Consider the following 16,805-nt stretch of genomic DNA (forward strand, 5'->3'; position numbering starts at 1 on the left):
ATGTGTACTTTTAGATACTCTTCAAAAATTTGAGAGCACTCCCTTTACTAGGAAAAGGTACTTATTCCATTTAATAACTGTTTTCTTTTATTGTGGTCTGGAAATGAATGGTAGTCAATGGCTTGTGGTTTAGTATGATTTAGTATGTTGCTGGTGCTGTGTATGGAAATTTTCTTGCTTACTGCCCATAACTTGTTGGTGGTGACTTCCAGCACCTTTTTTTTTTTTTTTTTTTTTTTGTTTTGGGTTTTTTTGTGCTGTGGATTTTTTTTTTAATTTTTTTTTTTTTTTTTTTTTTTTTGTGAGGAGACGTGGCTGGATCAGTTAAGACTGGATCAGTTGCCTGTAATAGTTCCTCATAAGTTTTTATGAATGCAGTTGTCACCACAGGGAAGATGAGAGCATGGCTGCAGTGGGTAAAACTGCTTCTTTCTCCACTACCTGTTTGAACTGGTGGAAGTCCTTTGGACTTGTGGAGCAAGTCCTGGTGAAAGTTACTTGCTGTCTTTGGTAAAGTGCAGTAATTATTATCTCATGAGCATGACTGAAATGACACTGTCTGCTCTTGGCACCTCCAGGAGATGCTGGTGTGATGTTGGTGTTTGCTGCAGAGCTCTGATTGCAGATTGCCTCTGAGGGGGGAAATGCATCCTAATAGTGGGGGCTTCAGGGAGCACAGGCAGCTGCTGAGCTTGTCTTCTGAAGGGCTGGGTTCCTGCAGGTCTTGTGGTCAGTGGTTCTCCTCACTGGGCTTTCAGGCTGCTTTGCAATGTTGACTCTTAAAGGATCTAGCCTGAACAAGGAGTGAGACATGCTTTGAGTTTGGATTTTTTGTTTCTTTAATTGTCTCTTTCATGTTTCTGTAAGTTAAAGATGGAGTGATGACACTAGTGATTTGTGAATTGTGGTCAAACCAAATACACACAATATTCTAGGAAAATAAACCCAAAATATACGTATTGTGGTTAGCGACAAATTTCTCATTCAAACTAATAATTCTCTCCTTATTTTTGCACTCTTAAGTTGAAAAAAATATGCCTCTGGTTTTGTGTACTAGAAATGCTTGCAGTATGAGGTTTTTAGGTAACTGTTGAAAAACTGGAAATTATTGACTAAGATATACCAGTTTGATTTTTCCAAGCTATTATGGAAGAAGCCCAGTTCCAGTGAAGTATTTTTGTTGGGTCTTATACTGATTACTAGGAGACAGATATCAAGAAGAAGCCTGAAGCAATATTTATTGAGCACAGCTGGTGATCTATCAAGCGCCTACTGCTGGTGTTCAAAGGCAATTGGAAGGAGGGATTTGCACTCTTGTGTTAGTGTGAAAAGAATGGATCTGACAGATCAAGGACCGTTCAGTCATCTTGCTTTTAAGAAATCCACCTGGTGCCTGCCCTGAGCAAAGAATGTTGTGCTTCATAAGAGTAGTAATAATTCAAAAGGCTGTGTAGCTTTTTTGAGCAGCAGGTATAATCTGACCTATTTGCAATACCAAAACTGAATGGCCATGTGTTTTGGCAGTGTAACATAACACTCCAGCAGTTAGTGTGATGGTAACCTTAGTGTTTAGGCAGCCAGCATGATGCAATGAGGTCTTGCTACTGTTGTCTGTATGCAAGAAGGTTATCTGAGGTCACAATGGATGATTATAGGGTACCCAGATAAGGTTTTATACAATAAAGGATGGAAAATTCTCATCCACTGTAGTGATCAGGTAATGATTCAGGGTGACATGAAGATACCTCATAAATTATTCCTGCCTTGTAGGTGTTGTGGCAGCTCGGTTTCCCCTGCCTCTCACACAGCAGTGAGGACTGGGGTGGTTCTGGAGAGATCCATGTGATGGTGAAGGTTTGTTTCCTTGCTAGAACACAGGCCAGCTGTAGTGCAGTGTTTGCATCCCAATAGCTCCAGTTAGAATAAAAGGGCCTGAGGGAGGGGGAATAGTTATAAATCTATGGACTGGCCTTCTTTAAGAGTAAGGGTGTTAAGCATATACTTTTTCGTCAGTTGCTTATGAGAATATCATAGGAATTTGGTAGAAATTAACTTCTTCCCTTTTTTTTTTCTTTCTTTTGGGTTCCCCTTTGTGTAAAACAAATGAAATTCAGCTGGGTGTGACACTGTTCAGGAGCTTGGTTAGGACTTCACAGTTGCACAGGTTGTTGTGTTTCCTGAACAGATATTTAAATATTCCTGATCCATAAGCCACAATGAACGGTTTCTGTTAATGGAGACCAGCATCTTCATGGGTCCAGCTTAAAGAGTAAAACTGTTTTTAGAATAGTGTAAGCTGAAAGTGGTGTACTTGAGAGCTCAGCTCCAGTGCTGCCGAAGAAAATCACCAGTTCTGTTGCTGTCCACTCTTGACAGCTATTCCTGAGTTAGTGTCCCAAGTAGACCAGAATGGTCAAATTGCTGTGACAAGAAGCTTGTGGACTGATTTAGTTCTTACACAGTTGATTACACATGCTAATGAATTGATTTTGTGCATTAAAAATGTATATTTTTTTTTTCTGGTATAATGTATTCTGGAGATTGGGAATTATTTTTCTAGCATTTGACATCTTATTTGTAAATTATCTCTTTAGAGGTTTTAAGCTTGGGCCTTTTTTATTTTCTATGCATGTTATGTGCAAATTCAGCAGAAATATTGCATCTGTCTAGGCTTTGTGTGGGTTTTTAAAAGTCTTTGTTAGAGTAGTGGCACATGTATACAATAAATGTTCATTACATCCTGTGCAAGAAGCAGCAGGAAAATGCCACCCAAATGGAGCAAATAATTAGTGATAAAATATTTTGAAATTTGGTGAATTTTTAAACTATTACTTAAAGCTGAGTAAATTTTGTTGGGTTTTTTTTAATTAGTTTATTTATTTATGTATTTATGCTATTAGGCATAACATCTTTTAGAAGTCATTAAAAAGTTGCTCAGGTCACATGTCAGGGTTTAGGCTCATGTCTGGTGTTGTCACTGTGCTTCACTGCTAGTAAGCTCAAACTTTGGATGGGATATTAAAGGTACCATCTGCCACCCCTGGAGAAAGTAAGGGTTATGACCCTGGATCAGAACAAAACACCACCCCTCCCTAGAACAGAACAGGCGTCCTAGAAAATGTGTTCTCTTTCATTTAAATGGCTTCCACTGTATGCAAAACTAATGTTTTAAGTACTTTGATCCCTGCTTTTGCCTGTTCAATTGTGCTTCTCAGAAATAGCCTGTTATTTTGTAAGCTATTTGAATGAGAATGTAAAGTCAAGTAAGATTTTATACTGAGTGTTTTTTCCTCTCATGTTTATTTTAGATACTTCAAGAAATGTGAAGGCATCTCCAGAAACAGCTGAAATCTTTTTTCAGAAGTTAAGAAATAAATGTGAATTCACAATTTTGGTGACCTTAAAACAAGCCCATTTGAATTCAGGGGTTATTCTCTCTATTCACCATTTAGATCACAGGTAAGTACTGATACCTGTCTGCTGGCTAATGCAAGTGTATGAATTCATGCATAAAAAATTTACCATAAATTAGAACAAGATTTTTGTGTAGCAGATAACTTGTAACTATTTATAGTGCTTGGATGGGTACATTGTGGAGATTTGTCAAAAGTCACAGGGGAAGGTCAAGAGGGGTTTTTCTTTACATGTCTCTTACCACCAAGGGCATGGAAAGCTAGTTCTGCATTGTTGTTTGTAACCACAAAGAGCAGATTCTCAGCTGGTGTAAAACTGTCCCTGTGTATGTCACTATACCTAGGCTGACTGACAAAGCCTGGCCCTGTAAGTCCCCCTCTTCATTGTTTTTGACAATGCAAGCAGTCTTAAAAAAGAAAAAAATATCCTCCAGTTATGGGTTTACATCTTCCCGTGAATGGCAAAGCACTTTACTCAAAATGTTGTCAACCTTAAAAAACTAAAATGAATGACACATAGGATTTAAGGATTATCCTTTCAATAGAATCAAGACTGCTAGAGAAATAAGATACTTTTTATATATATACTTGAGTAATAGCTATTAAAGATAACTGCCCTATCATTCTCTGACAGAATAAAAAGGAGTTTTCAAATGTGCACTTTCTAAACAGTCATTAGCGCAAGAAACAGGTGAGCTCTGCTTTAGGTTCCTAGTTATTTTTATTTTCTTGTGTACCATCCCGTAATTCTTTCTTGACAGTGTCACTACAAAATAACAACAGCAACAAAAAAGACATGTTCAAGCACAGCAAAATGTCTGTTTCTTTTACATAAGTGTACAAGTTTTCATTAGGAAGCATGGTGACAATTATTTTGTGCTGGAAGATGCTCCAGTCAATTTCTGCAGAAGAGGCCTCATCTTCTGCAATTTGGCTGTTTGTAAAAAAACAAACAAAAAGACCAACCAAAACACAAACCACAAAACAAACAAGAAGGACAAGACTCCCAAGGATCATTATGCCAAGTTTATAAAAGGATTTTCATGCTTGTAAAGGAGTAGTTAAATGTCTCATGGATGGCATTAGATGTGCCCTTTGGCTTTTAATAAACACATTCAGGTCTCTTCTGTGCTAGGATTGTATGGAGAGATGTCTGTGTGCCAGAGCAGTGTTTGTTCAGCTGAACTGTGCTGAAATGAGGGCTGACCTAGGTGTGGGTAATACTGCAACCAGACAAGCACCTTGTGTAGTTTATTTTATGGTTTTAATGTTCTTTTATGATGAATGACAATAAAGACAAGAGAAAGTAGATGTTAAAAGGAAGCATTTGGATGGCTTATATTCAATAGCTGCTTCTTCAGTGCTGGATCTCCACCTCTGCCCACCTCTGACCAGGGACTTGGCTATAGCAGTTCTTTTAGTTGTTAACTTTCTGTGAAGTCTCTGTCACAGCAGTCATTGTAGTTAGTGGGAAAAGTAGCAATGCCAGACCTGACTGGTTTGCACTAGCTTCAGCCTTTTATCACACTGGTGTCAAAAAAAGTTGCACTAGCATTGAGCTGCTGCCTTGCAGTTCAGTTTACAGAGGTCAGTACTAGCTCTGACATTTCTGCAGTGAGGAGCTGAATGAGGGTGAGGAAGGCTGAAGGTGGCAGTAACTGAATGATGTAATTAGTTATCACACAAGTGCCTTTTCATGTGCTTTATTTTACAAAGCTTTCATGGCAACTGTTGGTTCTAGGGTAAAACCATTTTTACGGTACAAGAAAATAAAAATGTTTAAGAAGTGGGAAAAGGTGCATTTATTAATACTTGGTGTTTTTGAAAATAAGTCAGAGTAAAACTCATCCTCTCTTTGCATGGATCTAGGGATGTTGGTGCAATTATGTGAATTTACATTAAGGGCATTTCCTAAATTGAAGGGGTTTTTTAAATTTATAATTTTGTTTATAAACTTAAAATCATTTATGTGATTCAGAGTTGACTGACTCAGTCTGTGTTGTCTAGTTTTATGAAGTTGTTATTTTTGTCCCTTTTTGCTGGCTCCCTTTTGAGAATCATCAAAAATGAATACTTCCACTGAGACATGGTCATGCAGCTATTTAAGGCTTTGTGTCTTAAGAAGTTAACAGGGCTGGTCTCACAACGTTTCCCTTCTAATGTCATGTGTTGAATGCTGTTCTTGGGCTGAGAGATACAGAAGTTCTCCATGTAAGTCTCAGGCTTGGGCATTTGCTGAGGCTGGGCTGTTGCTGTCATCACAAAAAGATGCTCCTGAAATGGTCTACTGAAAATACAGTAATATTTTCATACTCACTTAAATGCTTTGTTCTTTTCCTAAATAAGTATCAAAACTGACTTCCCCTCTTACAATGATAATGCATTTCTGTAGTATTTAATGTATTAAAATATTTAATACAATACATATTTAATTTTAGTTTTAAAGTGAAAGAATCTGAAACAATACCTGTAACTGTCCTTTCCTAACTTGCCCATACATTTCCACAGACATTGCTTTTCCCCCACTGATTAGAGCAGCCAAGGAGTTCAGGCAGTGGTAGCTTTGGGCACAGTGTGGAGGTGATAATTTCAGACGAAATTCTTGTGGTGTCAGGGAATTCAAATTACACATCAGTAATTGTTCAGATGAATTTCAAGCAGCTGAACGCATCTTTTATATATGGCAGATTTATATGGCATACGCCTGAAAGATAGAAGTTATAAATGTCTTCTTGGCTTCAGGGCTTTACCTTGACCAGAGACAGTGCCCTGCCTAAAATGTGTTGTACTTCATGGTAGCAAGGTAAATATTTTTAGTTGTGTTAATGAAGGGATAGCTAAAATTGAGTAGAATCACTGTTAAACACTGATTGCTCTGTGTTTCATCTTTCAGTTTAATCTGTATTATCCTCTACGCTTCTGAATTTGTCTCACCACCTTCTTGATGGAAGAGTCAGCAGAGAGCTGATTTTGCTCTGTAATGGGGTTGTAATATATGTTTAGTCTTGCTGTTCCATCATATATTTTCATTTAATCATCAACAGTGGAGCTGATGATAGTAAAGCTTTTTCCTCCTTTTGTGGTTAGATGGCTTTATGTAACTAATCTTACGTTCATATCTCTTGAGATACTGCATATTAAGCCCTTAAAGGATGGAGCTGCTGGATTGTAGTTTAATGATTCTTTCCTTTGGTTAGTGCTTTTTATATCCTGCAACAGAGAACTGAAATCAATAGTATGTTATGGACAGGCATTTCCTACACTTAATTTGTATCTCTACTAATTTATTCAATTTCTGCCTTCCTTAGCATTTGTTTTCACAGCAGTTGGTGTCTTGTGATTATCTGCTGTCAAATGGGCTGTACTGCACAACAGTTTCAAACCTCTTTCAGTATGTAGGAGGAACTTATCTGTGACATTTCTCTCGTACTGATTTATTCTACAAGGAGATAAGTTGCCAGAGGTGAATTCCCGATGCATGAATTTTGTTCTCTCATTTGACCATTGTATTAAAATAGAGGTGGAACTGTACGTTCCCTGCTTTTGATGTATGAGTGTCAGTATTTCTGGACTGCAGTGTGTGAAGTGTCCTCTCTGACACCACAAAATCTGCTGCAAAACTCTTACTCTCAGAAAAGCTTTCAGTATTTACCACTTAAGCCAATATTTACTACTTAAGCCAATAATTGCAGAGCAGATGTTAGGTAATATGGGATTAATTTTCAAAGGTTTAAGCTGTATATGGCTGTTCCCTGTGCCAAAAGAGGCAGTAGCTTATTTCTGCTTTTTAGAAATAAGCTGGTCCACTTCTGCTCCATGGTGTTCTTTGTTGGAAGAGAGAAGGTAGTGTTCTGTATTTTGTTTTTTTGGTATTATATCTTAGTTTTTATTTTTTACTGGTCTGATAGTAATTATGAACACACTGGAATTTATTTGTAACAGCTTTTGAATTCCTGTAGTGATTTTAAACTTCTCTGGTGTCAGTCTTCTATTCTTTGGATGTAGTTTGCATGTTTCATCAAAGGTGTCAAAAAAAGGTATATTCATTCATTCATTCATTCATTCATTCATTCATTCATTCATTCATTCATTCATTCACTGCTTTTCCAGTGCGTGAGAAGATTCTGTGGGACAAAGGATTCTCTCTGTAGACACTGACAGCTTGACCAGGCTCTTTGTCCCAAAAGAAAAAAGTTCCTTGCTTGTGTTGGTTTGGGAGATTTAACTTCTATCCCTGAGGATGGTGTTAGATGGAAATATTTGTAAAGCAGCTATTTTGTGTTACACTCTGTTTAATGCCTTCATGGAGTTAGGAATGACCTGTTTCTTTGAGTGTTGGCTACAAAGATTATCATAAAATTGATTGATGCCATGTCACTCTTGCTTGGATTTGGGTTTTTTTGTTTCAGTTTAGTTTATACTCTGACCAAAGAAAAAGACTAATAATTGGCAGTAGGATATAAGTTTCTGTAGTTCATGCACCTGACTGTTCCATAACTTTTGTTAAATCAAGTGAGGCCAGCCTGTCCAGTGTAAATCATTGCAGTGCCAGCTAATCCAGGGTGAATAGTCTGAGAACATCTTACAGAATGCTTATATGCATGTGGAACCTATTGAATTGAGATTAGTGACAGGCCTTCTTGAATAAGAGACAGAAGATTTGTTTCTTCCTGTGATGTTGAAAATTGGCACTGAAATAGCTGAAATGTGAGTTTTGACAGATTTTGTTTTTCTTCCTATGTTGTGTATAAGGCTTTCTATGAGCAAACAAATAATGGAGAAATCTGTATTCTTTTGGGGTAGGAAATGGAAACAGTTATGTTGAAACTGCCTTTTTCTTTTACTAATACATCTACTAGAAAGTTCTTTATTGTATTTACAGTCCTCTTGCTCTCCTTGGAGAAAATTTGTCAAGAAAAGGGAATGAGAGGCATGGTTTATGCTGTTTGTTTTTACAGTGATTGAGTTGAGAAAGTTCTTCCCTTGTTGATTTTTAGTAGAAGAGGAAGCTTCAGGCAGGCAAGATTCATATTCCTGGCAATGTGAATATATGTTAGTGAGAACAAAATGGAATATATATTATATATTGATAAATGAAGCTAGTGGGAGAGATGAGAGGAATGAGAGCAATTGCTCAAAGACATGAATTAGTGTTTCAGAATTATTTCTTAAATTTGGAAACTTGATTTCATATCCATGGCCCAAATAGGAACAGCATGGGCAATGTGCTGTAATATTGGGGTTGGATTTTTCCAAGACCAAGCCAACACCTTTTGCAAGAACAGCTTTCCTTGGAGTGCTTTGAAGAGCTCGGTGAGACCTCAGTTCCTGCTTCTGGCTCCTTCTAAGCTCCCATAAGGGTTGTGGAAAGGCCAGCTGGGAGCCTTGCCTTGTCATCAGCAGTAGCATTGGACGGGCTGGAGAATCTTGGTCTTGTGATGGCCATGGGCTCTTGGATCATAGCACTAAACCCAGCAGAAGCTATGAACACTGTTGTGGGGGTAAGGCAAGATTTTGCCTCCCTGATTTGGTTGACCTCAGAATTTGGGAGGTAAGCAAAGAGGTCTCTGAGGTGAGAGGCAGGGTCTTGACTTCAAAGGCTTCCAGACCACAGCAGTCCTACTGAAATCAGATGAGGGGCTGCAAGGAGTTGATAACAGCAATATCTTACTGACACACATTTTTTTTCCTGCCTGCTTTATTAGTTTGAATCAGGCACAGACACTGAGTGGCACAGTGTTGGAAAGAATTTGAACAGCCTCACATGTTTGTTTCCTAACTTCCAAATCCACATCAGGGTACTGAATCTCACTTTCCTAGCTGCTGCCTTGTGCTTCTTTCTGTGTGGAGAGAAGCTGTGCAGCAGTAGCTTGTGCAGGTACATGTGTGTGGATGGTGCCTCTCTGCCCTGCTGTTATCTCTTGCCTGGCTGTCTCTCCCATGAACATCCCAACAAGGAGGGTGTTCCTCCATGCATGTCCCAGTGCTGGCTCCATCACCTGAGCACATCATGAATGCACCTTTCTCCTCCACAGCTGTTCTCTGGATCTGTCAAGTGCAGGGAGCAGTGCTGTGCTGAAACAAAGCTGAAGTGCATGACTGTTTTTGTGGTGGAAGAAAATAAACAAGAGAGATGTAAATGCCAGAATGATCTGTTGGTGTCTGACTGGGGTGCTTCAAAGGCATTTTCCTCGCAAGGTTAATTTCTGCTCTGCCTGATTTGGAGCAGGAACTTGAACTTTTTTTTTTCCACCTTAGACAAGTGCCCTGAGAAATGCCATTCTCCTTTTTTTTCTCCCCACTTGATGCAGTGCTGATGCAGATTTGTTGGCAGTGTCAAGGGCTTGCTAGTAAACCAAACAGTGCCCAGGCTGGAGCACTGGCTTGCTGCTGTCCATTTTGCATAATTGTTAGCATCTTCCTTGGCATGCTTCTGTCTCCTGCAGTTAGTACCCTTGCAGATGATGTCAGGGCAGTCTGTGAAGCAGCACTGGCCCAGGCCTGTTCCCATCAGTCAGTGTGGAAAAGTGCACCAGTTTCAGGGAAAAAGTGTGAGAGATCATCAAGATGGATATGAGTTGAAGTGGAGCACCAGTTTTATAATAGAAGTTTGAGAGAATGGTTTTGCTGTCCTGCTGTTTATATGATCTGTGTTGATATGCATCTTCTATTTTTTGAGTTCTCTTCACTTGGGATTTCTGCTTTCATATATGTAATAATCATGGCATTAAAGATATTTGAGAAAGTTTTCCAGAGAATCTTATATTTGCGCTCTCTCTCTCTCATTTTCCCACTTTAGCAAGGATGTCGTCCTGGACCCCACAAGCTTTGCTGTGAGAATGTTTGTGTCTGTCAAAAGATTTGGTTTTAATGAATGGATCAATGTTTTTGTACAAAAATGCCCTAAATCAGAAAATTACAGTCTGGCTTTAAAACTACATTCAGCAAAAGGATGGGTCAGAAATGGAATTGGTGGCATTCCTGCCCATTGTGCACTTGCACTAAGGGCTACAACTTTTCCAGAAAAGCAAAGGAAATTTTTTAGCTAATAATTCCCTGATAAAAATGCTAGTCTTGTCTTGTCTAGGTAGAGCTCTAGATGGAAAAGGATAAAAACAGTAAGATCAAGCAGTAGTGTGAGTGAGAGATGGGAACTAGATTCTTATGGGTAAAATGAAGACACCATAGAATCATTTTGATTGAAAAAATTATAATCTGTCTGGGGATATTTTGGTGCCACGTTGTTCTAGGGAATGCGCTAAGCAATAAAAACTCATAGTTAGTGTTTCATAACACTTAGTGTTACTTCCAGATTATGTGTTCTGTAACATAGAAGAATAAAACTCACACTCCTGACCACCCAGTCATGATACCACAGAAAATAGCAAATAATGCATTGCTGAATGTGGTAGTGGTGCTGCATGAGTTGCTTTTGTATCTTCATAATCTACTCCTAGCAGAATTGCTTGCTGCTATTGTGCAATGAGGTCTACTTCGTAGTATCTCCTTTTTCTTTTTTGATGTTTTATGTTAATAAACTTAACAAAAAAGGCACAACTTTGATTGCAAAAGTCTTCAGATAAAGATTTTTTTATAAGTAATGGAGATAAGGATTTAAAATTTTTTCTTAAGTACATATTGCTGTTTAATTTTATTTATTTGCCTTTTTTTCAGTATAGACCAAAGAGCCACGAAGAAATATTTTAGCATTATACCTATAAATGTGAGTAGGAAAATTTAAAAAACCCCACCTCCCTGTTATAAATTCTTAAGCAGCAGACATGATATTTTGCCTTTAGCTTCTGAAGTACTTGTCTACATGGTGTAAATGCAAGTCGGAATTATTAGTTGTGTGGAATAAGTGTGTGCATTTGTTGTGTGAGAAAGGATGCCACATGAATAAATGAGCCATCAAAGACCTGGCATTGCCAACACTGGAATGGCCATACCTCCCTCTTCTCAAAGACATCTGCTGTGTGCACTGAGACCAGCTGGTGTTTCACCCCCTAAATCTCTAACTTTTTGCTGTACATCCTGACTTTTACTTCCAGAGTCTCCCGTGTGCTACTCTGTCACCTCCCAAAGAGCAGGTCGTGCCCAGGCTGGCGTGACCACACGCCCTGTGGATGGTCATAGAGCTCCACAGTGCGCAGATCTGCTGAGTCCCAGCTCTTACCTAGAAGTTACAATAGATCAGTGCTGAGCAGCAGAGCAAACATCACTGTTTTCTGTCTCAGATTCCTCCAGGGCATTCAAAACAAATGTCTTCCTCTTACAAAGCCAGGCTCCTCCCTAGTCAGTACATTAGGGATCACTGGCTGGCTGGTTTCCAGGCAGAGCAGCTGATCTGATGCTGTGGCCTTGGCTGTTGCCTTTGCAGTGATTGTGCACACACAGAGTGATCTACAGAGATGTAGCAACCTTTTCTTCCAGGTTGGCATTTTCTTCTCTGCATGTTGAACATAGCAAAACATAAGCACATATCATCTCCCTGTGAAGTTAAATCCAAGTTTACCCCAAGGTGGGTGTGGTTGTTTGGGGGGACTTAAAATCAGGTAGGCTGGTATTGATTAAACAACCACAGAGATTACGGATTTTAGAAAGAGAGGTGCAGGTTCTGCTGTTGTGTTGGGTTTCTCATTGTGGTTTATTTTTTACGCCAGTAGTCATTTGCCTTCTGCAGCATAGAAGACCTTGGAGCTGTTGGGAGAAGCATCAGTGATGTTTAAAATGGGATATCTTTGGCTGCTGCTCTCACTGCAATGACTGGGCTGGGCTAGGCTGATGTGGACAAGGAACTGGTGATTCAGCTGATGAGGTTCCCCTGAAGCTTTTCAGTAATAAGATTCTTGGCTAGGAGAAGACTGCAGTACAATGCAGTTAGTCTTTCTTTTGGGAGCAAGTCCTTCAGGAGTTGACAGCACCCTCCTTTTTCTCTCAAATGATTAGTGATCTGGACTGTACCGAGAACTATAGAGTGGTTTTATCACCACACATGAATTTCTAAGATCCAGGTCTGTTTGTTAATGCTTAGCGTATTTTCTGAAAGATTCTTCCAAACCCTTGGAAACCATGCACCCGAGTGTTACAGCCTCGTGGATGGAACAAGAAGCCTCACTGTGGGCAGACTCTGCATTTTCACTCATATATGTTTGTCACTGCTGAGTCTTGTCCTATCTCCTGAAACTCATGAGGCTGAGACAGAGCTGTGTAAGTCCAGGCAGTTAAACAAATGTAGAAAAGGGGAATAGCAAGCACAGCATTTTGTAAAAAAATTGAGTAGAAATTATTCACTTTCATGTCTGTATTTCAGCATCATGGCATTTGTTCAAGCTGAAAGCAGTATTGCTTTGGCTGTCATTTCACTTGCTTTTCTAATTGTGTTTTGCTGCTGCCTCTACAGATTATTAATAAACCGTTAAAGATTCTCCTAATAATTCTCCTAATGGCTGTTATTTTCTTTTTCATTTTGATGCATGTTTTCTCATTTCAAAGGTAGTTATATTTGTTAGTTTACCAAATGGAAGAACAAAAGATATTATCTGTGAATATCAAAACAGTGTGTTAATCATCATTAAAACAAAACCACAAGTGTCCACAGTTTCTGTGCAGTTTTGTGTAGGAAAATTTCCTTGCTTATTACAGCATCAATTGTCAGCATCCTCTCTCAGCAGTTCTTAATTCATGAAATTTATACAGCAATGTCTTCTTTTTATTGGAAAATCCATGGTTCACCTGCAGAGGTTTCTTTATCTTACATGCATAAGGGCAACACAAGTGTTTGTTTTCTACCTTCTCTGGTGATTTTATGTCTAGTAGTGTAGTTTCTTCCCTGCCTGCAACTTTGTGTGCTGCCATTGGTTCTGCTATTGACTTGGAATGAAGGAGAGCTCTTAGTTCTACCAGCAGGTAATGCTTCAACATATCCATGCCTTTTGTTTTCCATTTATTTTTGGCAGCTGGGTGGAGATACTTAAAAGTTGCTGGAGGAGTCAAGTTCTCTAATGTTCTCCTCTCTTTCGGGTTGAGAGTAACTTTATTTTTATCCTTGAAGCTTGAGTTATGAAGGAGGTGATTAAGTTGACTGATGTCCTGCCACTGTTGTGCAATTTTTCCAGCGAGGCCTTCAATTAGTTTCCACTTCTTGCCAATGCAAAAATTATTTTTGGGCGATGAGGAGGTAAATTGATTATAAAATTTATATCTGACTCTAGTTAACTGCTTTCTTAATACTGGGGAGAAAGAAGAAATTGTCCTTTGCTGGTTTTGCAAAAAAACTAGTTTTTGTGCTGTTGGTAGGTGTGTTCCACTGTGGAACAGCCTGAAGGAAGCAAGGATGTGCAGTAAGCCCAGCCTTCTCCTAGGGATGTTGATTGTACAGGATAGTTTTGATTTGGTCTCAGTTTTTAGTTTTGATTTGGTCTCATTTTTACTCTTCAAAACGACAATCATTGTCTTTTCTATTCCTTAATATCAGTAGTCTGTTAGAGTAAATGGCATCACCCATGACGTGCACTCAGCTTACAAGCCACTGCCATGTCTGACTGCAGATGTAGCCACAAAAATAAACAAAAATGAATTGTCCATTCTCCCAGTTGTTGTGTATCTTACCCCATCCGTTATTCTCCTTGCTCTTCAAATTTAGGTTGCAAATGATTGTTAGAGAATCTCTATTTCTGTTTCTCTTTCCTGTGTAAAAATAATTTTCTTGGGGAATTTTAAAATGAGAAACTTAGTGCTTTAAAAAGACAAACGGTTAGTCAGGCTTTATCCCATAAGATGTCCAACATGTGAGACAGCCTGTCTAAGAACCGAGTTTGGTTGTGGAGTGCTTTTTAAATTGAACAGCTGGAATTTCACCATCAAAGCTTGTATTTGCAATCTGCCAGATGCACTTAGCACAGCTGCACTGTTGGCTTTTTGCTAAACATATATCCATATTTACATATATATGTGTATACATATATAGATGTGTATATATGTGTGTGTACACCCACCCTGCAAATACACATAGTAATTTAACAAAGCAAATAAATACACATATATAAATTGTTCTGAGGAGTTAGCATTTCTTGATTTTATATATATTTGGAGAAATTTTATTACAGAAAATGAAAGAAGGTGTAACAGTTCATATAAAAGCCAACAAAGCAGTGTTCAGTCTCAGTCTTTACTTCCCTTGGTAATTACTAATGATGTGGCTATTGCAGAACTTGGAGTTGTCTTTTGTGCATTCAGATCTTCAGAGTATTGCTATTGTGCTTTCATTGTATAAGGCAATTATTTATAATAGTGTAATTCAGATCATGTTATGGAAAATTGTTTTGTTGGAGGAAAACATATTTGGCTTGGAATCTTGTGTAGTTACATGAAAGTTTGAACCTGCTATTATTTGTCACTGAGAAGTGAGATGCAGTGGAAATCTGAAAAGGGTCTACTTTTTTGCCTTTGTGTCTGCATGTTTTTCTTCCTTTTTTTAAATAGTTCTTGCATGATGATGAGAAGATGTCTTATGTAAAATGTTCCTGTGCTGAAAAGAATGGTTCATGACATGATGATGCATTTGTGGTACAGGTACCTGGAGCTGGAAAGCAGCGGTCATCGAAATGAAATCAGGTTGCATTATCGTTCAGGCAGTCATCGCTCCCACACAGAAGTGTTCCCATACATTTTGGCAGATGATAAATGGCACAGACTTTCCTTAGCAATCAGTGCCTCTCACTTGATATTACATGTGGACTGCAATAAGTAAGTAAAGAGTGCTGTTTTATAAGAAGTTGTCACATTTGGAATATTTGAGCTCTGAGTAAATTAAATGATAACAACCTGGGATTGTATTTTCCTGTTCCTCTTCAGAATTTATGAAAGAGTTGTGGAGAAGCCTTTCATGGACTTACCTTTGGGTACAACCTTTTGGCTGGGACAGAGGAATACTGCACATGGTTATTTTAAGGTATGCACTCCCTGATAGATAGAGTGAAATAAATTATTAAAGGAATTGAATCATCTTTCATATGATGAGAGGCTGAGAGATTTGGAATTGTTCAGCCTGGAGAAGAGAAGGCTCAGGAGGATCTCATCAGTGTGGATAAATGTGAGGGAAATGAAGATAAGGAATCCAGACTTCTCACTAGGGCCCACTAACAGGCCAAGAAGCAATGGGCAAAACCTGAAACACTTGAAATTCTCCACATCAGAAAACAATTCTACTATGAGGCTTGTCAACGAAAGACGACTATGGAGATAGTCAGAACTGTTTGGACGCAGTCCTAGGCAATCTGCTGTAGCTGATCCTGCTTGAGCAGGGAAGTTGGAGCAGATGACCTCAGGAGGTCATTGGTTTGTGCTCAATCAGTTTGTGCTTCTGTAATCATAACACAGCTCTTGGGTTGCTTTGAAATTGCTCTTTGGCCTTTGCTATTGGAGAGCAGCGTACTGGCTGCTAATTGTATCTTAACTAAGCATGTAAAATCTGCCAGCAAGCATGGGATCTATTCTTCTGGGTGAAATCATCCTTTTCCAGACATCGTAGTTGAACTTCATGCTGAAATCTCCCTGAGCTCTTAACAGCATGCAGCTCTGCAGCTGTGTAACAGACATGTAGTTTCTCAGCATTTTGCAAGCTTTGTGGAAGGATCCCCATCAGAATTTGTTGTGGTCTAACCCCAGCTGGCACCACCTAGCCACTTGCTCACTTTTTCCTCCCTGGTGGGATGGGGAAGGGAATTGGAAGGGTAAAAGCTAAAAAATTCGTGGTTTGAGACAGAGTTTGATAGGTAAAGCAAAGCAAAACAAGGAATTCATTCACCATTTTCCATGGGCAAGCAAGTGTTCAGTCATCCCCAGGAAAGCAGGGCTCTGTAATGGTTACTTGGGAAGGCAAGTGCCACCACTCCAAACGTTCCCTGCTTCCTTCTTGTCCCAGCTTTAAATGCTGTGCCTGATACCCTGTGGTCTCAGATATGACCCCTTCTTTGGTCAGCTGGGGCAGCTGTCCTGGCCGTCTCTTCCAGCTCCTTGTGCATCCCCAGCCTCCTCACTGGTGGGGTGGTAGGAGAAGCAGAAAAGGCCTTGCTGTTGTGTAATTTCTGTAACACCCCAGCGATGTTTCCAGCACAAATCCAAAACACAACTTCATGCCAGCTACTTTTCTGTGAAGAAAATTAACTCTACTCCAGCCAAAACCAGCACAAACTCATTAAGGGTTTGCATTAATATATTATTCTTGACTCTAGTTTCTTCAGTCTTCAAATCTATTTCAGACTTATAGCTTGTAAAAAATTTGCATTTTATTTAAAAGAGTATTTCTAAGTAGCTGAAACTGCAGCTGTTTTCAAATTACTTTTTAAAGGTCATTTGCAAGCTTTTCTGCAGTGACTAACTAAAAATAAC

At 39.0% G+C, this 16,805-nt stretch overlaps 1 protein-coding gene across 1 annotated transcript in view; it reads left to right on the top strand.

The window, feature by feature from the left end:
- Positions 1 to 16,805, top strand: part of NELL2 (neural EGFL like 2) — a 135,437-nt gene that overhangs the window by 15,407 nt on the left and 103,225 nt on the right. The window contains exons 3-5 of the mRNA XM_063155180.1: positions 3,309 to 3,459; positions 14,988 to 15,161; positions 15,270 to 15,366. Coding sequence (XP_063011250.1) covers positions 3,309 to 3,459; positions 14,988 to 15,161; positions 15,270 to 15,366 — 422 coding nt within the window. The remainder of the gene's footprint in view (positions 1 to 3,308; positions 3,460 to 14,987; positions 15,162 to 15,269; positions 15,367 to 16,805) is intronic.

This window comes from Melospiza melodia, chromosome 4 (genome assembly GCF_035770615.1).
Source record: "Melospiza melodia melodia isolate bMelMel2 chromosome 4, bMelMel2.pri, whole genome shotgun sequence".
Taxonomy (NCBI): domain Eukaryota; kingdom Metazoa; phylum Chordata; class Aves; order Passeriformes; family Passerellidae; genus Melospiza; species Melospiza melodia.